The sequence below is a fragment of the Balaenoptera acutorostrata genome, chromosome 3 (assembly GCF_949987535.1).
Source record: "Balaenoptera acutorostrata chromosome 3, mBalAcu1.1, whole genome shotgun sequence".
Classification (NCBI taxonomy): Eukaryota; Metazoa; Chordata; class Mammalia; order Artiodactyla; family Balaenopteridae; genus Balaenoptera; species Balaenoptera acutorostrata.
In genome coordinates, this window is record NC_080066.1 from 169107087 (window position 1) to 169129089 (window position 22003).

General features: G+C 47.5%; 1 protein-coding gene across 8 annotated transcripts in view; it reads left to right on the forward strand.

Moving 5' to 3' along the window:
• TTC7B (tetratricopeptide repeat domain 7B) overlaps positions 1–22003 on the forward strand; it is a 241342-nt gene that overhangs the window by 164133 nt on the left and 55206 nt on the right. For 6 of the 8 annotated variants that reach the window (XM_057542440.1, XM_057542438.1, XM_057542439.1 and 3 more), the window contains 3 exons: positions 8615–8731; positions 15594–15691; positions 19878–20039. In XM_057542440.1, coding sequence (XP_057398423.1) covers positions 8615–8731; positions 15594–15691; positions 19878–20039 — 377 coding nt within the window. The remainder of the gene's footprint in view (positions 1–8614; positions 8732–15593; positions 15692–19877; positions 20040–22003) is intronic. The other 2 variants (XM_057542441.1, XM_057542442.1) reach the window with 1 other exon arrangement.

Here is a 22003-nt window from a genome sequence, read left to right on the forward strand (position 1 = left end):
CTGCGGGTCATGAGGAGGCGGCGGGATCAGGCTACCGAGAAGCGACGGCAGGACCGTCCCCAGCACCGTCACTCCGAGCAGCCTCCCAGGCCGGGATGAGGGGCTGCTAAGTCCTGCAGAGCGAGGTGTCTGACCCTGATGCTTTCTTTTGCTGAACAAGCGTGGTGTCGATGTTCCAGGAACCAGCAGATCTGGGAGCCTGAGCTGGGGTCAGGCTCACGGCGACCGGGAGCCGTGCTGAATGTCCCCCCAGACCTGCCAGCACCCTGTGCGGCGTCTCCTTCCACGGCAACCACGGGCCCTGAAAGTGGTCAGATTTCAAGAACTTCCTCGGTGGTAAAAACTCCCAGACAGAAGTTTGCCCATGAGCCACCTGTGCCAGTCGCTCGGCAGGGCTTCGTTCCTGGAGAAGATGCACTCATAGCAAGAGTGCATGCTCTCCAAACCCTCCTTTGGTGGTCCTGTTAGCAAAGCCAGCCGGAGTCAGCGTGCACTTGGGGGTTTTGTAAAGGAAACCAGGCACTCAGATTTGATCCCTTTAAAACTTGTAGACGAAGGGTTTCTGTCTGGCAGCCTGTGAGCAGACATCTCTTAGAATTCCAGGAGGTCAATGCGCATTTCAAAGATGTCTGGATTTGATTATCTTCAGGCTAGGCAGGCAGGACTCCAAACACTCCCTGAGATCCTGAGCTCAGCTCCTGTTTACTTGCTTGGTTCTGGAAGACGTTTGAGTTTTCCAGCCCTGAAGAGGAGGACCCCCAAGGGCAGTGGATGATTATCCAGTGCTTTGCAGACTCAGGACGTGCCCTTTATGTGGGTGACAATGTGGATGGTACGCTGCCCCTCACTGGAGAGGCTCGGGAAGGACCTGGGCAGGGTTATATAGCACATCCACCAGAAAGCGCTCCAGAGAATCTCTCCAGAAGGAAAGGAAGGTTCAAGACCACAGGTGGGGGTAGCCTTCATTTGTGAGCTTAATGTAGGTGGTTGATCAGAATTGCCACTGAATTTAAGAATAAAATACCCGCAAAATCCTTACTGGAATGAAATAAACACAGGTAGAATTGCCTAAGTGTAGGGACTATGGGAACTCTTTTCCTTGGATGTCTTTTTTTTAAAAAAATCAGACCATTTGAAGGCTAAGATGGAGAGTTACGAAGTAGAGTGGTGCTTTTTGAACTTAAGTTTGCACAAGTCACCTAGGACTCTTGTTACATGAAGATTCTGACCCATTGAGTCTAGAGTGGTGTGTACTTTCTGCATTTCTCACATGCTCCCAGGGGATGCAGAGGCTGCTTGTCCCAACCACGCTCTTGAGCAGTAAAGCATTATAGGACCTCTCAAGGCCTTTTCCAGGGCTGGGTTAATTGGAAAAATCTATATTTTTTCTAATGAGTCAATGAACAGCACGTCAATACAGCAATTAGGTGAGCCAGATGATCAAAGGAATTGTGTATTTCCTGTGTAATGGTTGAGTATACAGATCATTCATTCAGGTGACATTTACTGAACAATCACCATTAGTGAGACCCCCCCCCACCAAGCAATGTTTGATATCTAATGGAAGCAGTCACGTGACTGGTTCCACACACACCCCCCCCCCCATCCCTTCCAGCTGTCGCCAGAGGGTCCTCAGGGGGCTGGTAGCCTCAGCTCTGGGGCCTGCGCAGCTGCGACCCCACCATCATGGGCTCGCCTGGTGGTGACCGGGCCTGTGGAGCTGCGTCAGGCCGGGCAGCTCGCAGGCCAGTCGTGGCATTGATCTCCAGTGACAGTGACTCAGCCCCGGATCAGAGGCTGCTTTTTGCAGAGAACACCACCTCCTGGGATTGGGCTGCTTTGGAAACCCGGCCAGGAGAGCAAGGGCTCCAAGACCAGCAGGACGTGAGAAATGCTGGTAACAAGGACCTGAGATGGATTTCCTTCACGAAAGCCCCAGCGAAACCTGAGAGCAGCCCCTTGTCCCCCTCTGAGGGGTGGGTTAGAGGTGTTGGGAACATCCTCTCCGTGACCGGCTGCCGCTCGGTCCTGTCTGACTTTGTTCCCAGCTGACTCATCTGGCTTCAGATTTCCACCGCTCCTCCTCCTCACCATGTGCTTGGAGCACATCTCTTTTCTCTCACCATCTGCTCTGTGGCTGCCAAGCCATCTTCTCAATTTAAAATTTCATTTGAGCATACCTACCTCCTCCCCACCCCTGCCTGATGTACTGTCACTTGTACCTGGTGACAAAGTGGTGACACTTCCCTTCAGGTGTTTGGCAGCCCGCCCCACTCCAGCTCTCAGGTCAGGCTCCCGGGAAGTGAGAGATGTGGGCGGTATCCAAGTCCCCTGTGGCCATTTGCCCCACGTGGGCAAATACCACATGCGTTTTCTGCACAGCTGTTTTGCATCCCAGCCTACATTCAGCAGATAAACAAAGACAGGTCCCTGGCATGCTGAGCCCAAGAGCACACAAACACAGATCAGCACAAAATACCAAACGTTCAAGGTTCCCATGATGTTCTTTCTGAATCAGTTGCCTTGAATACAGCATTTACGGATCTGCTAATTAGTGAGGGTTTTGTTTATTAATATGTGTGTTTCCTCCTTGATGCACTTAATGAGCGCATTGTTTATACTGCCAAATAAGATTGGAGGGAATTATTACTTTAGAATTTCTCTAAACTTTCCAAATTTATTTTCATGGACAGTTCTTCATCAGAAAGCTTAGTGAGGCGTATTAGATTTCAGAATTTAGCAATATCTACCCTTTTAGCTTCTTCTCGGGCCCCAGCCTTATATCCCAGACTCCAGACACCATTCCTTGAGTGCACGGGACGCTCCTGCCTTTGTCAAGATGGTCCATCTGCCTGCCTGGAAGACCCCTCCCCAGGACCACTCCCACCCTAACTGTGAAAGTCCTACTTCTCGGCTGTCTTGCATGACCCCCCAGGCAGACCCTGTCTCCTTCCTTTTGTGCTGCCAGAGAACCTTGTCCGTATGTCTGTGTTCATCACATATGTGTATGTAACACTAGACTGTGAGCTTTGGTGGGGAAAGATACCATGTCTTATTCCCCTTTGTGGCCTCAAGGGCATAATAGGCATTTTTTTAATGATTGACAAAAGGATGAACAAATTCAAGTTCATTATCAGGCACACTGACATGTAGGTAGTCAGCTGTACAAATTATGGGGTGAGTAAATGGATTACAAAAAAAATTTTATACAGATGAGATGAGGAAGGAGCTAGATGCTGCCTGGGGGGCGGGGGGTGAGTCATAGGAGATGTCAGACGGTGGGACTTGCACAGGTAGAGTAGGAGGGGCGCTGGGGAGGGGACTTCAGGCAGGCGGAGGGAGCACCGTGAGCGCAGGCAGGAAGATGGGAGGGCACATGGCAAAAGCTCGAGGAATCCTGTTGAGTCTGTGTCTCGTGGGGGTGGGGCCCAGGGTGAAGCGAAACCAGAGAGATGGGGGGGGGGGGGAGCCAGTGCTTGGGGGCAGTCTCCAGGGAGTGAGGAAGGTCTTCCCGGGGAGGAGGATTAGACGTTAAACCTGGCCCTGGTACATTCTCCAGGGCGCCCAGTGAAAAGTCACCAGGCCACATGGCCCCAGAGCTTCCCCAGGGGCCTGTATCTTCTTTCTAAGGTCTACACTAAGCCAGACAGTTATTTCAGGAGTTATCTTGGGATTCTCAAAAAATTCCAAAAATGGGGTAAAGTATTGTTTCTGTTAGTTTTAATGAAAAGTAAAGCCTTGATGAACTGCATCGTTCAAGTGTCTAGAATTTTATATGTGCTTGACTTTTTTTTTTTTTTTTTTTAATTTTTGTCTGTGTTGGGTCTTCGTTTCTGTGCGAGGACTTTCTCTAGTTGCGGCAAGTGGGGGCCACTCTTCATCACGGTGCGCGGGCCTCTCACTGTAGCGGCCTCTCTTGTTGCGGAGCACAGGCTCCAGACGCACAGGCTCAGTAATTGTGGCTCATGGGCCTAGTTGCTCCACGGCATGTGGGATCTTCCCAGACCAGGGCTCGAACCCGTGTCCCCTGCGTTAGCAGGCAGATTCTCAACCACTGCGCCACCAGGGAAGCCCTGGGCCTGACTTTTGAGTGAAAGAGGCAAGTCACAAAAAGCACAGGCAAATGTGATCCATGTTTTTTTTAATGTGATCATTTTTCAAAGAACCATGTATGATGTATCCTAGGAACAATACCCCAGGAGCCCAAACTCCACTTTTTCTGCAACCCTACCCAAATTTCAGGGCCTTAATCTGTCCCTAAGCCAGAAATCCTGCCTAATATTCGTGGCAAGTCTTTCCTGCTGATTGGCCTGTAACTTCTCTGAGGGCAAGGGACTGTATTTTATGCCACTTTTATTCCACACAGTATCTAACACAGATCTTTGCACATTTTAGGGTTTTAAATATTTAACAATGGATTAGAAAATGCTACATATCTTCATTAGTGTCAGTAGTGTGGTTAGAACATCTCAAGTCATTCTCCTCTGTTTCTTGTTTGGCTCTTCGGAGTCAGATGGGTTTGGGTTTACATTTCTGTTCTAACAGCGACTGGCAACGTGAACTTGGGCAGATTCCTTAGCTCTCAGCCTAACTTGGAGGGTTGTTGTAGAGATCACTGATTACATATTTACAGTGTCTGGCAGCTGCTGCTGTTATTGTTATTATTTCAACTGTCTTGAAAGCAGAAGCTTCCTGGCTTATAGCTTATTATTCCACAGTTGAGAGCTCTTGTATTTTCTGGAATTGCATTTCCATTTGGGAGTTTTAGCTCCTATTACTTAAGGCTGGCTTCAGCGGTTGGGGGTTGGGGAGGCTCTTTGACCTGAATCTGAAAAGATGAGTAGAGGCTTAAAAAGCAGAAGCGGATGGAAAAGGCATTCCAGGCAGAAGGAACAGCATGTGCAAAGACCCAGGGGCATGAAGGAGAGTGACATGCGGAGGAAGTTGATCGTGGCTAGAATGGGGGATGTACGTGGTGGGCAGAGGGCAGACAGAGGCTAAGCATGTGGGCAGGAGCCAGATCATAAAAGGCATTGCACGTGATGCTAGATTTGGACTACCAGGAACATTGTTAGATTGGTATTTTAGCGAGGTTCTATTCTTCATTAATTTCCTGTAAGTATTCAAAGAGTCTCTGGGCAAAATTTTTTTAAATTAGATTAATGGACTTTAAGCTAGGTATAGGGAACAGGAATAGACCATTTACCCAGCATGTGATGCCTTACTATACTTAAGAGGAACATCTCACTTAATTTGTGGTGGGTCCTGGGTGATGTGGCCGGCAAATGATCTCAGCCCGGCCATCCCTTTGCCCTCTCTATCAGGTTGACAGTTCCACAGATTGAAATGCAGTCAGTGCTGGTTGGTCCCAGGTTTTTTGCCTCAGGGTTTCCTCAGTAGATGGAATCTACAATATCTTTGGACATCAAACGCAGCACATTAACGCTTATCGTTGTTTGTGTACTCTTCACGTCTGTGCCAATGTAACATGCACCCAGCCAGATGTTTTCGAACAATCTTGAAATGTGGGAGCAGGGCTCGGCAAACATGTTGACAAGTCCCTTGTTCTGTTTTCGGCATTGTTCTCTGCCTTATAAACCAGCCGAGGTCTGGGGAGTGGCGAGAAGGAGCACAGTCTCTGAGGCCTCCAATCTCCTGCTTCTCCTTTGCGCGCAAGAACATGTCAGAGCTAAAGGCTCCTGGAACTTTCTGCCCATCGCTCTGGACACATCTGACAGTGGCCGAGAGGCTTTGCTTTTTCTCCCCAGCCTGTGCTCTCAGCTCCTCTTCTCCGTCAGCCTCTCCTTCACGCCGCTCCCCTTGCTTCACTTCCAAGTACCTTTTCCATCATTTGGGCTCAGCAATTCTACTATTGTTCTTCCTGTCTGGTTCTCTGAAATCCAGCCCACACCTTTCAACTCCATATCCTGAGTCAAGTGTTTGAAAGCTGTTATTTCATGTTAATTAGAAGTTCTTTTTCCAGCCAAGAAGCCTTGCACAGAACTGTTCCCCCAAGCTGTGGCTTAGAGACGAGCTCTGGTGTTTTGTACTTTGGTACAGTTAGAGGAATCGTGGATAATTGCTCTTAGAGCCGCAGCGCTGCCTGCCAGGCCAGGAAACCTTCCCCACGACTCCGTGGCCCTCCGTGGGCTGGCAAGCTCCGAGCTTGACTCAGCCAGAGGACTCGGTGTACCTCCAGAGAGCACCATGGTCTCGGGGGGGTCTCCCCTGGCCAGAATTGCTTGGCACCCAGACCTCATCCACGAGGGTCTCTGGCCTCCAAGTAGGTCTCCACCAAATGCTGGCAGGTGACCGTTCGGCAGCTCCTCCTTCCTTTGTAACACATGTTCCAGTTGACCCATGTCAACTTGACCCATGTCATGTGGGAGATTCTGGTGGAGAAGTACTCCCACCACCTTCTGGACTCCTGAAGACATCAGCAGGAGTTGGCTTCTGGCTCCTTAAAAACCCCTCAAGACAGCCTGAGTGGCTGCCATTCCTTGCAGGCAGTCCTGGAAGGGCCTCAGGGAACTTCCGCTTCTTGAGGCGTTTTTGAGCAGAAGCCAAGCCCTGTTCTCACGTCTGGCCTCACTCTTTACGCCCACCCGCTGGTAGATCAGGGCCTCCATCCCTCTCATTACCTGGCCTGTTATTCCATCGTCCTAGGCTTCTGCAGACCCAGGCTTGAGAAGGCTGCAGCCCTGACCCCTCTGGGAGCCACCAGCGCCCCCTTGGGCATCCTGTGTTCCATTTGGAGGGAGTAGTTGGTGCTAACCCATCCTGAGCTTGGGTGGTGGCTGTTAGGACCACCCTCATGCCACCTCTCCTGGAGCAGGGGGCGGACGTCCCTCCTCCGAAGTGCCTGCCTTCAAACGAGTAGTGAGGACTTCTCCTATATATCTAACTTAAATCACTAGAAACATATTTCTTTACCTTCTGCGGTTTATAGAGAAAATAGTCAGTGAGCAAATGCTGATTTAAAGCCCACTGACCTCAGAGCACAGTTCTAAGCACTGTGGAAGTGAGGCCAGGGGTTCTTTTATTGAAGGGAGGTAAAACCCCCTACTGAGAGGGGTGCTTACAAAGATAACACTGATATTGTTTGGTAAAGTGCCAAGCACGGGCACAGAGAAGACCTTTAAAAAACAGGAGCTCCTCCCTGTCTTTGTCTTCTTTTTATTAACAACAAACACCAGCTAATAGGATACACACGGAGTAAAGATAAAGGTATGAAGGTGGTATCCATGGAAGACCTATTTGATGAGGTGGAGTTTTAGCTGAATTTAGAAAGAATTAAGGAGCGACGTGGATTAGTAGAGATTAAGATTGAGAACATGGCATATATTCTTAGAGTTATGATGAAAACATAGCCTTTGGCCAGTGAATTACATTGGTAGGAGTAAAGGGCCCAGTGGGATACGTGGCACTGAATGGGATGGTGACGTAGGAGTTGGCCAGTGGGCAGAGTGTCTTAAAGCAGCGGTCCCCAAGCTTTTTGGCACCAGGGACCAGTTTCACGGAAGACAGTTTTTCTCCGGACAGGTGGGGGGCCGTGGGAGGCAGGGCAGATGGTTCAGGAGGTAATGCGAGTGATGGGGGGGGCGGCACATGAAGCTTTGCTCACTCGCTGCTCACCTCCTGCTGTGCGGCCCGGTTCCTAACAGGCCGCGGACCAGTACCCCTGTCTTAAAGGACTCGATAAGGAATTTTGACTTATTATTATAGTCAATAAGGAATCGTTGTAGTTTCTTGAGCTGAGAATGAAAATGATTTTTGGAGATCTTTATTATATGACTTCTTAGAGCCGGGCAGGTGAGTGGACAGCAAGACCATCAGGACGGTCCCTGGGCTCATGGCGGGGCTTTCACAAGGACAGTAGTGATGAGCCCAGGGACCAAGGGAGCTGATGTCTAGAGGGACATAAGTAGACTTAGGGGGCGGGGCAGCTCTGAGGGGCCACGAAAGGGAGAAGGGGCTAAGCTTAGTGCCCTGAAGGTCTGGGCGGAACGCGAAGCCATCGGTGGTAAAAAAAATTGGGAAGAGGTAGTGGGTGACTATGGGTGACTTGGTGAAGTCCTAGCCCCTACAGAGCAGGGCTGGAGAAGATCAAAGAGGAGAGGGCCTTAGCCCGAGGCCCCCTTTTTATGTGTCCTCGGTTCAGGCTTTCATCTCCTTCCCATGATGAGGATCATTGTGGAAGGTTATTTGTAGATATTTATGTAGATAATTACATCTCCTGTGTAATTTTGTAAATAAATCAAGATTCGCTTTTGATGCATTTTTGAAGTTTTGCAAATAAATTGGCTTTGTTCTAAAAAGCACGGTCTTGATAAAATCCCTGTGTTCTGAATGAAATTAACCACTCCGATACATTTAACCTGACCACACATGGTGGCATTGTGCCGGCATTGGCCTTGGGGGTGAGACTTATGCAGAGGCAGATATTGAGCCGGGAGTTCTGGAATCCTCGGCCCTGCTGCCACTGCTTCCCTCGGATCCAGCCTTTGGACGCCCCCTTCTAGAATGAGTACAGAGCTTCCGGCTACTTTGTTATGTTCTGGTGGGGACTCTGGCTTGAGCTGTGTTCTTTTCTCCCTTTATCTCCCCACCACAGACTACTGTTTTCCAAAGTGAAGTTGGAGTCGCTGTGCCGGGGCCCGGATGAGGCGCTCCTCACTTGTAAGCACATGCTACAGATTTGGAAATCCTGCTACAATCTTACCAATCCCAGGTAAGAGGCCAGCGGCGGCGCCTGTTGTGCGTGGGTTTTGCATGGCCCCTGCCTCTCAGTCCATCCCCGATTGGCATTTAGCAGGACAAATTCTCCGCCCCTGTGCACCCCTAGGCCCCCGGGAGCCACAGGTAAGAGCAGTGGAGCCTCACACATTACATTTTTAAGGAGATTTTCTCTTAGTGTCTGATGAAATCTCCAAATCGTGGGTTTCTTATGCTTTTGTGGCCACGGTGGCCCTCTAGGCTCACTTCCAATCGGTCTCCATCTGACTTCTCTCAGCCAGCCATTTACGTAATTCCCTTTGACGAGTCTTTATCTTTCTGGTGATTTATGGATAGACTAGTCAATTATATATTCCAGATGGGGTTCTCACAGTAATATTTTAAAAAGACCTGCATAGGCAACAGGCCACATGCTATTAAGGAGAGTAGAAATTGCTTTTGACATGATAAAGTGTAACTTTCAAAAAGTTAAAATCATGACTCAAACAAATATAAAAGATGAGCACATATCAAACATGAAAGATTAGCACATATGAAAGATTTTATTTACCTCATTAACTAATGAGGGAAGCAGTAAAATGTTAAGACCCATTCAAAGAAGAACTTGAAAAATAGATTTGCTGAAACGAATTTGCAAATACATATAAAAACAATAATATTCTATAGAACAATGAAATACATTGTTTGGGGTTATCTTTTCTGCAGGGTGGACGTTGATTGTATCTCGACCAGACAAAATTCATAGGTTTTCTACCGGCCAGCTCTGCCCCACAGAGATGTGAAAGGGCCCAGCCAGTCGGAGTCAGTCAAAGGCACCCACCCTGCAGAGGCAGATAATCTGGGGAAGGTCCCCTAGTCAACTCCCAGCATGTCCCCGAAAAACACCATCTTCAAGTCTTGAGCAGTGTTTCCTGGCATGTGTCTAGATTACGAAGTGTGCCCTGACCTGTGAAGGAAGTGATTTAATGAAAAGGGACCTCACGATGCAGGTGAATTCAAACAACTGCTCAAACACTCAGAATATTTTTCAAGTTCGCGGCAAGATGCATGGACAGCCCACATTCTGCTCTTAAGAGTCAGGAGCCTAAAACTGTATAAGTCAAATGGTAAATGTGTTCAAGGGTGTGGCCCACCCAATCCAGCCCAGCAGGAGGCGGGCAGGTGGGCTGGTGAGTCGCTGCGGGCGGGAGGAAAGGTGGGGTGGGGTTAGGGAAGCAGCAGGGTGCTGGTGGGGTTCCGTGTGAGATCTTGTCTGACAAGTTTCTGCCGTGAAAAAATATATATATTCAAAATCAGGGCCCTGTTGAGGTGATGGATCCTGATGAGCTGATATGAGACAGAGTTGAGACCACAAGCCCCGTGGGCGGTGTGGCTAGAAGATGGGGGAGCTTGGCCGGGAGACCCCCCTTGCAGAGCCTGAGCCACAAGAATTACACGAGAGTCCCCTTCCTAACCGTAGCCTGTGGCACGTTCCCAGGCCCACAGGGCCCATCTTCCTCTTGGTGAAAAGCTAATCGTGAAACTGGCCTCTTCCCTTTTGTGGGTATGTTCTGGAGATAAAGATCATTTTAATTTTTTAAAAAAATTCTACTTTTCTGAGTCTGTAGGCAGAAATAGGAAATGTCCATATTTATGTCCCCCAAAGTCCCCACTCCCAGCCTACCAGACGCAGCAGGATTTGAGGGAGGGTCTTTGCCGGGAGCCCAGCTACAGGCGATACTCCCCGAGCTGGCTGCTTCCTACTGGAGCACATCCCTTTGTCTGTACCCCCTTTAGAAGTGAGAAAATAAATCCATCAGCTTTCCCGTTGCCAGTTTTCCCTCAGTTCTCCACACCTCTCCCACCTCCCCACATTTCTTCCCACTTAGCAACCAAGAGTATTGCATGTGAGGAGAAGAAAAAATAGCAGAATTGGAAAGCTTTTTAAAAATACTTAACCAAATGCCTGGGCTGTGTCCACACTTGCTCGGCTCCCTGAAGGATCCTTCAGGGCCAGGCAAGGGGGGGACCCTGGCTCCGGGCGCAGAGTCTGGCTGGGGGTGGGGGTGGGGGTGGGGGTGGGGGTGGGCGGAGGAGGACCATCAGCTCCACGGAACTGCTCCCTCCGGCTACTCCCAGAGCCTTGAGGGAGGGGGGCTGGCAGTGCAGCAGTCCCTTATTAAGGAGTTTCCTGTTTGTTTTTTTAACTCTGTTTTCTCTGGGATATAAATAAATGTTTCTCCTGTAGCCCTCACCAGTGTGCAAATTTAGACATCCTCCCCAGTACAGTCGGGGAGGGCGTGACCCTGGCAGTAGAATAAAGCAGAAGAGGGGAGGGCAGCGTCTTGACAGGGACAGCACACCCCGCAGTTCTCCAGATAAGGGCAGCTCTGGGCCCGGCAGCCTCAAGTCGGGAAACACGGGGCTTTAGAAGAGGATAGAAACGCATGCCCAAGCGGGTGAGAAGCATCCCTGCTTAATAAAAGACGTGAAAACTGAGCAGAAAGCATGCTGGCAGGGGGCGGTTGGTTTCCAGCTGGAGAAGGCCCTCACTGACTTCCGGGCTCAGGCGCCCGTGTTTCTAAGTGTGCTCAGTTGTGAGGGACCTGCGCTCACCCCTCCCAGGGCGTCCCACCGCTCGCCACCCCCAAGAGCCCCACCCAGGGGCTGGCACGGGCCTCCAGAGCGGTGGGACTGAAGGGGGCGCAGAAGAAGACATGGGCAGTAACAGGGCCAAACGGAGACAAGACCTCGCTTCCTGTTCTCTGCGACCCGTCCCTCCTCTTCACTCTTGCTTGAAGGAGAACCACCCTCTGAGCCAGTCGCTGAACGCAGCCTTAGGCCAAAGAGTGGTCCCTGCAGGCTGAGAACGCTTCTCCTGCTGTGAGCAAAGGGTGGGTGGCGTTCTCCTGAGTGTACATTTGGCAAGGTGTTGGTCATTTCAGAAGCCTGGGTTTATTTCCCGAGGCCTGCAGTTCTGCTTGCCTTTAGGACAGAAATCTGCCTCACGTTTCGTCTTCTCTCCTGCTGAAGTGCACAGCTCCCTCAGCTCTTGTGCGCGTTGACTTGGCCACTTAAGACAGTGTGACTTCTGGCCAGAGCCTCGCCAGACGGTCCAGCGCTTCAGCAAGGGACGCTGTACCTTCTCTGTGCCGCCCCGTGCTAAGCTGTTTATATGTTCTCCTCAACCCCTGCCTCAGCCTTGCAAGAAAGCTACTGTTCTTTTCCACTTCATAGAAAATAAAAGTGAAGCTACACTTCACTTTTATTGAAGAACTTGCCCTAGTTTTCTCAATTAAACAACTAGTAGAGCTATTATTCAAACCCAGGTCTGCCGAACATCAAAGCTCTCTCCATCACCCATGCTGCCTCTCTGAATTGACAACCAGCTTTTTTTCCTTTATTTTTATTTTTTATTATTAACTACTTCTTCCCCCCTCTTGTCACTGCCACTTAAACCATCTCCATCATGTAGCCATATGATCGGAAGAAAATTTTTTCTTCCTAAGTCCCATTTCAATCACATTAACGAATAGCATATAAACATTTTTTAAAAAGACAATTTCTTTGCTCTAACCTCAGTTGGAAATTGGAAACCCCATTTCATGCTAGTAGTCATCCGTATTTTGGTGGAGCTTTTCTTTTCACAAAGTGTGCTCTCATTCATCTTCAAAGTAGCCCCATAAAATGGCCAAATGTCGTGTTACATCAGACCCATTTTACTGATGAGAAAACTGAGTTCGGGAATGTTGAGAACTGCCTTGATTCATGTAATCCAGCCTTAAGTTGCCTGGGAAATGTCCTGGTTTCCTATCCAAGGCCCCTCTATTACATCAGTGTTTATTGTGTGCCAGGCACTGTCTCAGAGCTGGGAAGGGACAAAGCTGTGACAAAGACCCCAGGGTTCTGGTTCCCAGTCCACCACCAGCTCGCCTCCTGTGTTTAATCTCTGTGTAGCTGTGTTAGAGGATTTCCAAGAGAAGCTTCCAGTTTCCAGGAGAACTTAACCATCAGTACAGTGTACTCTGGATTTTCAGTCCGTATTTAAGGGAATAGAAATTACCTGGATGTGTACATCTACATACGTGGATCTCTGCAGCTTACGTGCGGTGGATTTGGGGTTCCTTCCAGTTTCCTTTCCCTAAACCCTCTACGAACACCGCTGACCAGGAATGGTTTTCCTTTCCCTCCTGTCATCCTCCTTCGGAGGTGGTCCTGGCACCTAAGGGCCAGGCAGAGAAGAGGTGAGGTGACTGAGCCGTAGGGGGAGGTGGTCCATGGAGGTGCCCAAGCAGATGTGTCCCAGAGGGAGAGAGGAAGGCTTGCGGGAGAGAGGCTGGCCAGAATGAGAGAGCGAGGCCAGGCCTCCCTCTGCCCCTTCTTCCACATCCTGTGGATCGTGGCAAAGGCAAATTCTGCACCATATACACAAAGAACTAAAACCTGCTTAAGGCATCCAGCAAAATTCTCAGTCAGTCACAACCGTCAGAGTGGAAATGAAAGCATCTCCATTGTGAATAGTTATTTGTTGCTATATAAGCAACAGATACTATGGAGATAAACAAATACTATGGAGATAAACTAAGGAATGTAACCAAATATTGTTTCTCAGCTGGTGGAAGGGAAATATAGGTCGTGGGTCCGTATCATTGGCTGAGGTTCATAAGTTAAGATCTTCGTTTTAGTTGGGGTTTATAACATCTGGAGTAGGAGGTCCTTAACTCAGCTTCTCCACACCTACTGTTGCACCAGACAGCTGGGAATAAGTTGTCTCCAGAAGTCAGCCAGCCTTGTTAACCCCAGATGCATGTTTGGAGGCATGGTATTTATAAGGACACCTGGCGTGTGTCCAGAAGTTATAATTCTTCTGAATGTTCTGTGTCCATGACCTCAGTTCAGCCTGACACACTCCTGTGTGGGAAGACAATCCTTATCCTCACCTCACAGGGAAGTCACTGAGGCACAGAGAAAGGGGCCTTGCTCAAAGTGACCTACCATTAGTGACAGATGTGGGATAAGAACCCAGACTCCTGGTTGGGTTCCAGGACCCAGCGTGACATGCAGCAGCCAACCCTGTGCTCTGATACTTGGTGAAATGAGAAGCCTGGAGGATTGTGGCTGAACCAGACATTTCCCATCCACTTACTGTGATTTGGTCCATTGAAAACCCAGGCAAGTCCTTCCTTGGCAATTCCAAGACCTCATTGTGTGTCCTGGAATCCCCAAGGTGATGAAAAATTTCACTGTATTTTGAGATAAGATCTTCCGAAAAACTCCTAAGTGGGGAGCCATTGCAACATTCAGATAATTAACTCTTTGTAATATTTTTGTAGTATTTTTTGTAATATTTATATTAAAAATACATGCATGAACAGATCAATGCTAGAAATATTCAGTTGCTAATGTGATTAATGCAAATTTGCATGTACTTTTATGCTGTCTTCTGCTCAGAGACATTTATTGTTTCTCAGTCACGGAAATAATTAATAGAACAGATTCCAAAAAGCATGTATCCAGTGATGTCATAAGTATAGGCTGACAAACCAGTCTGTACTGAAGCAAGTTTCCTTTTGTTTCCTGTGGATTTCTCTAACTACATCACTGGACGTGGAAATTGCAGCCTGCAAACCATATTAAGTTTCATAGCAAATCTTGTTTGTACCACTTTTAGAAACAGCTGCATAGAGGAAGGAAATTGTGTCCCTTTATTGTGGAATTTGAACTTCTTAACAAAAAAAAAAAATCATTTCTAGAGCCCCCAGATTGGAAAAAAAAAATGGATTCAAAGAAAAGCATTAAAGGCTCAAACCTCAAGAGACGTATGCATCTTTTGATAGAATATCATGATAGAGGAAAAAAGAATGCAATTGTTTCATTGTTTTTACTTACAAGCTGCTTAGAATTTAAAAAAAAAAAAAAGTCTTTATGAGCCAAGGGCCCTTAACGGTGTTTCGTTCCAGTTAGTCCCGATGAGGTCTCCCACGTGACTCGCCCGAGGAGTGGGGCTGATCCCGTTATGTTATGCAGGAGCGGCCTGGAGAGGGGGATTCAGTGCAGGCAGCTAACGAGGAGCACCGGCCTGCAGACTGCTGCCAAGACGCTACCGTGTTCTCTCCAAGGCCCAGCCTGCCCAGCGCGGGAACACTGGAAGGGGGCTGTAGCTGCCGCTCTGCCAGCACCCAGCTCAGTGTAGGGCCTCACACCTCCTCTCTCTTGTCTATTAAATAGAGGTATCAACCACGCCATTTATCTTAAAGGCTTGTTCTTAGGACCCAAATGAGGCCGTGGCTGTGATCACCCTTTGCAAAGGAAGGGCCAGTGGTTCTTGAATTTGGCTATGCATTAGAACCATCTGGGGAGCTCTGAAAACCAGAAATTCTGATTTTTTTGGTGTGGAGGCAGGACCCAGGCATCAGTGGCTTTTAGAGATGCCCCGGGTGATTTTTCTGTGCAGCCAGGGCTTAAATGCACTGGTGTAGAGCGTTGGTTCCTAAAGACGACTCGAGGATGATGTGTTTATGGGCTTGATGAGCCTGAGACTTACCAGCACAGAATGCTCATCACTTTCCCCCACACGGTGGATGGAGAACGTGGCTTGAAGTTCTCATTTTTGTGTCTTACAATGACACAAAAGAGACGAAAATTAGCTTGGGTCTCTGGGTGCGGTTTAAGCCGTGTTTGTGATATGGATCCTGAAAGGAATCCCAGCCCAGGCCGGGCAGGGAAGCAGGATGCCCGGTGATGAGTGGAAAGGTGCTGAAGAAGCTCAAAAAATGCACAGAAGGTTTTGCTGCATTTCAGGAGTCGGGATTGGTTGACTCTGTTTCCTTCCCCTGCCCACCCTTCAAATGACTGACATTTGTAGCTGTGTTTTGCAGTGATTCTGGACGTGGGAGCAGCCTCTTAGATAGAACCATTGCTGACAGACGACAGCTTAATACAATTACTTTGCCAGACTTCAGCGATCCCGAGACAGGTGAGAATAAAAAGCCAGAGGGGCCGAAACGGTGTCAACCAGAAGGGACATGGGGCCTGGCCCCAAGCCGCGCGGGATGAAGACCATCAGGGCCTGGGGTGGGAAGAAGTCCTCACCCAAATAGGCTAAACTCTCACCTGAGGTGCATTTTCTCCAGTGTCTTTTTTCAAGTGTGTGTTCACAGTGGGGGAAGTAATATTACTTGCCCAACACAGCTCTTTGAAATCTTTCTATTTTTCCCCTTGCTCTTGGAGCCGAAAATTCGAAACTAAAATTAGACTGTTCCCATCCCCATCAAGCTTCCCCTCTGCTTTTCTGTTTCTTTCTCTTTCTTTAGATTTCAGACCTTGCTAAAATCAAGCTTTTGGTTTCTAATCAGTTGCACATATGAACTCACACAACCCCACAAAAAACCCTGCAGGGAGAGGCAGGTGGGTTCAGAGCTTCTGAATCTACTGACCCCACGAGCAAGCTTGTGGCACTGACTGCCTCGGAGCAGATATTTACACCTCAGTTATCATTTGCGTTTCCACAGTTGCCTAAGTACAGAGGGGTAAAGATACCTCTGTAATCTCCGGAACTCCGAACAAGTAACTTTAGTAGTAATACTGACTTTTCAGTGGCAATTCGGAGGACTCGACAGACCCACAAAATGTAAAGAAATCCATGGCGCTTTGAGCCTCAGGGGTAGTTCCAGAACATCATTTGGAAGCTGGTTTTGTTGCTTCTCCCGCCACCCCAGAGGGCCCTGGGTCAGGCTGAATCGCTGTCTGGGTACACCTGGTCTTCTGTGGCTTGATTTCATGAAAGGAGCCTCCGGGTCTTTCTCCTGCACTGTGCCAGGTCCCGGCTCCTGACCAAGCCCCTCCAAAGAGCCAGAGAGCAGCCCTGAGGCATGCACAGCCATCCTTGGAAAACCTCTCCCCAGGTGGCAATGGGAGCCGGGTGTGGTACTCACCCAAGGCCGTCCTCACAGCTGCCTGCCTTCCTGTGCTAGTCTCCCTTTTGCCAAATTTAAAGTCGGCTTAAGAAGCCTGATCCCAGGGCCCTGGGGCTCCTAGGTCAAAAGAGTGTTGGGCATTGGAAGCAGCATGAATTATAAATTAGCGCAGTTTAACAGGGCTTGCAGCCACTGCTCAAAATGCAGGCCAGCTAGGCCACAGAGAAACTCGCCCCTGGAGTAGCCCGGCCCCTGGGTGGAGGGGCAGTAATTGGTGGGCTTAGACGGCGAACCAGGCAGACTCTGACCTGGGATAGCGCAGCAGAGTCCTGCTCGTGGTCCAGACCTGCTAGAGCGACGTGTGTAGCCCCCCTTCGCTGCAGGAAAGGGAAGGTCAGGCTGTCAGGACTTAGCCACTGAGAGGTGAGGCTCGGACCCCGGGGAGAGAGGAGAGGGAGGTAACATTCACTACGGCTGGCTCACAGCTGCTGTGATCTGCCCAGGGCCAGCTTCCCCTTCTCCCCTAACCCCCAGGACCCTGCGAGGACACTCGTACTAAATTCAGACCCCCTTCCCCTCCAGCTGATCGGGACCTTAATTTCCCCTGAGGTCTGAGACTTTCATCCACATCACATTAAAAACAGACAGTGGGAGAAAATGAGTGAGGCCCTTGGGATTCATTCTCCCCTTTGCCCCTTGGGACCTTTTCCCCAGAGCCTCCAGGAGGCTCCCTCTTCAGGTTAAACATCAGGCGCCGCAGCTGCCAGCCGAGGCGTGTCTCCGTGGCAGAGCCGGGGGTCGCTGCCCCTTGTCCGTAGCGGACACTGCTCTCCCTCACTCCGGAGCCTGGGGGTTTGGAGTCTGGATCTCTGGGGCAGGTGCCCTTGGACAACAGGACAAAACCACAGCCTCCCAGGCGCTGGCCAGTGACCAGTTTATTGTGTTGGTGTGGTCGTATGTCCACACGACCCCCTCCAAGACTCCTGTCACCGGCCCTGCCCCCAGAGCCCCAAATCGTTGCTTTTCACATCACCAGTTACTTACCCAGGAGGCCAGGAATCAGAGAAACGGAAGGCCATGTTAGCAGGCCTTATCAGTTGCAGACTGATTATAAATGATGGTAAAACATTCTGAAGTGATTGTTTGAACCAGAGAGTCTTAAAAATTAGGAAGGCTCGCCTATAAATGGAAAAGATGCCTCCATCTTGATTAATAAAGCCCAGTTTTATATAGTTCAGACCGTGGCTGGTCGCAGGAGGGCAGCGGTTCTTATTAGGGCATCAGTGGGGACCGCCTGTCTCGTGAACGACCCACAGATTTGGTTCAAACTCTGATTCCGAAGGTTCCATAGAGATGTTCTGCTTCCATCCCTGCCCTTCCATCTTGCTTTTCCCTAAAGATAACCATTTTTCATTAGCTTTTTGTTTACCCTCCCATGCAAATAAGATTAGATCTTATTTCCCGTGTCCCTTGACTTGAAAATAGCACACCATATACGTGCTGCACAGCCCCTGTGACGTGTCCCTTTACGCATGCCCTGAGGATCCCTCTGCACCCATTTGGGAGAACGTCCTCAGGCTTCCGCAGTGCTTCTCTGCTTTTCGAAATGCATCCGACAAGGGCACAGCGGGCAAAGGCGTGTGGCCAAAGCCGAGGCGACCTGCCACGGTTGTGATACTGCCAATTCTGAGTCACCCAATGTGCAGTAGACTCCTTTGTGAAGCCACAGGCCCTCTTGGCTTGTTGTTTTTGTCTTCCAGAACTAAAATTTATTTCCTTTTTTAAAAAATTTTCTACTGTGGAAAAATTTCAAGTATACCAAAATAGAAATACTCGTATAATGAATCCCCATGTACCTACCACCAGCCTTCAACAAGTCCTATTCTTTTTTTCCTGTATCTCTGCTGTCCCACACTTAGTTTTTGTAGACTATTTTGACGCAGATCTCAGACATCATATTTTGCGGCAGATCTCAGACATCATATTTTGCCTGTTAAAATTTCAGTGTATATGTCAAACAGATAAGAGCTCGGTTATAAAAATATAACCGAGATACCATTATTATACATCTGGGTCATTATAAAGTACAGGCTCAGTGTTCTTGATTTTGGAAAGTGAATAATTAACTGGGGTATGGTTTTCCACCTCTGAAATTGTCCATATGCAGATCTGTGCAATAACATAAGGGGAACCCATGTCTAGAAGCTCTGGACTAGCTGAGTCCACTGTGGCTAAAGAGTGGACATTGGTTTTATTAAATGGATGTGGCAGACTGAAAAAAAAAAACCCTTAAAGAATATGCTTTCCCTTCTAATATCACCTCTGGGTCCCCTTCCCCCCACCTCTGTCATCCAGTAGGTCCTAGCCATCAAGGGAGAGGAATCAAATGGAGTGAGTCATTTAACTTTGAAGCTTTGAATCATTGTCTTTTCTTTGGAATAAGTTAGTTCCTTAAATAGAGGAGGAAAAAGAATTCTTTTTCTTCCTTTTGCCTTCAAAACAGGATGTGGAGTAAGGAGATTTATCTTTAATCATTGGTACATATTAACAGACACCGATCCATAGTAATGATTCTTTTACCTTGAAAGTTTGATCCATTTTTTCTGGGAAAAATTTTAATTTGTCACTGTGGTGGTTCTCCCTACTGCTGTGTATCTCTCCAGCTGAAGACATGGAAGTGACAGTAATAGCTTCCTTTTCAAAGTGCCTGGCCAGTGGACCCAACCGTAGACCAGCTTAGCAAGCTTAGACTCCATTGTCACGATTTGGGGACCTGACCCATTGTTGCACCTCAGTATCTGCACCTAGAAAGACCTTAGTTTTCAAGTAAACTTTATATAAGTGCTTCTCATAAAAAACAAATCAAGGAAAAGTCAAGTTCTAATCCTTTCCAGTTGAAAAGCAAATAGTTTCTTTTCCTCCAGAATATCCTGGGTATTCTAGGTTAAAGAGGTATTATTTTCAATGGATCATACTGCTGAATCTGTGCCCAGGTAAATCTGAGATGTTTTTATGCCGTGGTGTTGTTGCAGAACAATTAAATAACCAGTGGAAAAAACAGCAAATTTGTTTTCTTCGAAAAGCACTTGTATTCTTTTGTCAAGTAGAGGAATGATTGTGTATTACATGACTTCATTTTCTTTGCAGCTTATGTGAGTATATTAAAAGCCAGTTTATTTTTTTTCTTTGTGTTTCTAAAGTTTTTTTGCCTTTATCCTTTTTTATTTTTCTCTTTCACTTTTTTAGTGTCAGATTCCTCCTCCTCCTCTTCTCTTTCAAGAACCGAATCTCCTCTCCACCTGTTTGTATCTTCTCATCTTCATTCTCATCCCAAACCCGATACCTTTGTGTGGCCCCCGGCAGCTCATTCAGTCAGTGACCCAGGTCCCCGCCAGGAACCCTCTCTGTGTAAACATGGTTTATGGTTTTTTCCTTTCTTGTTAGATCTGCTTCATTTGCCTGATGTTTTATTTTCTGATAATCTTCCTAACTGATAAGCTGGATCAGAAACTCCATCAAATTTATCTGAGAGAAAATCTTGCTAGTTTGAAAATCCAAAAGCTGAGCGGGGCAGAAGGAGACCTTGGTGCCCAAGTTCCAACCTCCCTTTTAAAAAGTAAAGGAAATCTGTTTAGAGCAGAATCAATAGAAGCTTCTCTGGAATATCGCTTCTAGTTCTTGGGGACTTCTGTGCTTTCCTGGAGTTGATATAAATTCATACAGATCTCATTTTTTAAAAAGACAAATTAGAACATTTTGCAAATAATAATTTACTCCTAATTATTTCTGGTTTTCAGTTTAGAAATTAATTCAACAAGTATATAGTAATCAAGGTAGTATTCTAAAGATATCGGTCACATGCCTTTTAAGTATGTGGTTCTCAAACCTTACTGTGCGTTAAAATCACCCAGAGAGCTTTGAAAACTGCAGATTCTCTGGGCCCTACCCCCGGAGTTTATGATTCAGGAGGCCTGAGGTGGGGCCCAAGAATCTGGATTTATAAACTACCTTCTTATGATCCCGATGCCAGTGGGTTGTGTACTACATTTTGAAAAACAATGCTATAAATTGTTTTCTGTTTGCAAGGAAAGAAAATGTAGGGCTTGTGTCATGAAACTATGCAGGGAAATTGAACAGTATTTTAATGTAATCTTGATTTTAAATAATAGGGAAATTTGAAAGTCTGTTTTAGGGTGTTCAGGGACCTGTCAATGGGAAAAAAAAAAAGATCCCTGTATTAAAATGAGACACTGGTTGATAAAGCCCTTAAATGGCACCTAAATATGGATCTCACCAGGAGATCCACCCTTGTTCTTCCACTCATTTATTTAATGTTCACTTTACCCGCAACACGGCCAGAAAATTTAATCTCTATGTCCATGATTTATAAGGGCTCATCTTTGTTCCAAACACTCAGTTATATGCTAAACAATAGCTCATAAGGGGAGCTGCTGCCAGAAAGAACTACTTTCCCTAATGCGCTTATCTTTCTGATGGTAACCTGCTGTGTTAAGCACACACACACACACACACACACACACACACACACACACACAGTCGGGCAGAAAGGAGACTATGATCTAAAATAAATAATTCAAACCAAGAAACACTCTGACCTTACTTATCTGCATATTAAGTATTCTGAACTCAGCCTCAACGGCAATCCCAGTTTTATGCAATGGAAAATGAAGATAAAATTTACAAACTGCTTATGTTGTTTTTAATCCACTTCTTAAAATAGACATTTTCCCTTTAATATGATGCCTAGGGGCAATTGCCAACTTTGTTTTTTTTTTGCTTTGGTTTTTCCAGAAAAAATTGTTTATTACATTGACTTTCGCCCAGTTTTGGGGGGTCTTAAAATGGGATCTTACTGTTCTAGAATAATGTTAGATGTTCCCACTGCCCCATCCTTTCTCATTTGCACAATGAACCCACCTACCTCCACACCCTGCCGGTAGTTATCTTGTTGCATCCCAAGGAGCCCTGTGTCCCTTTAAACCTCAGAAGATTGAAGTCCAGACTCTTCTGGTGGGGCACCTTATATCAGATTAATTAGCAAATTGTTAGGGCAATGAGCACCCACTGGGCTTTCTGCTGAACCTAATATGTACCAAGCAGTGCTCAGTTGTTTATTCTCTGTGAAGCTCTGAGTCATCTTCCATCCTTAGGGAGTGCATAGCTGGTAACCAGGTGTTTTAAGTAAGACTGCTCCCCTCCCCCCACCCCATAAATACAACATTTAGTTAGAGAAGGGAAAACATAACGTACATTTAGTAAATGTAGAATTTCTTGATTAAAATTATAATGAATTTGAATCCCAACTCTTTCCCTTAGGACAGATAACCAAGACCTGAAGTTTTATGAATTTC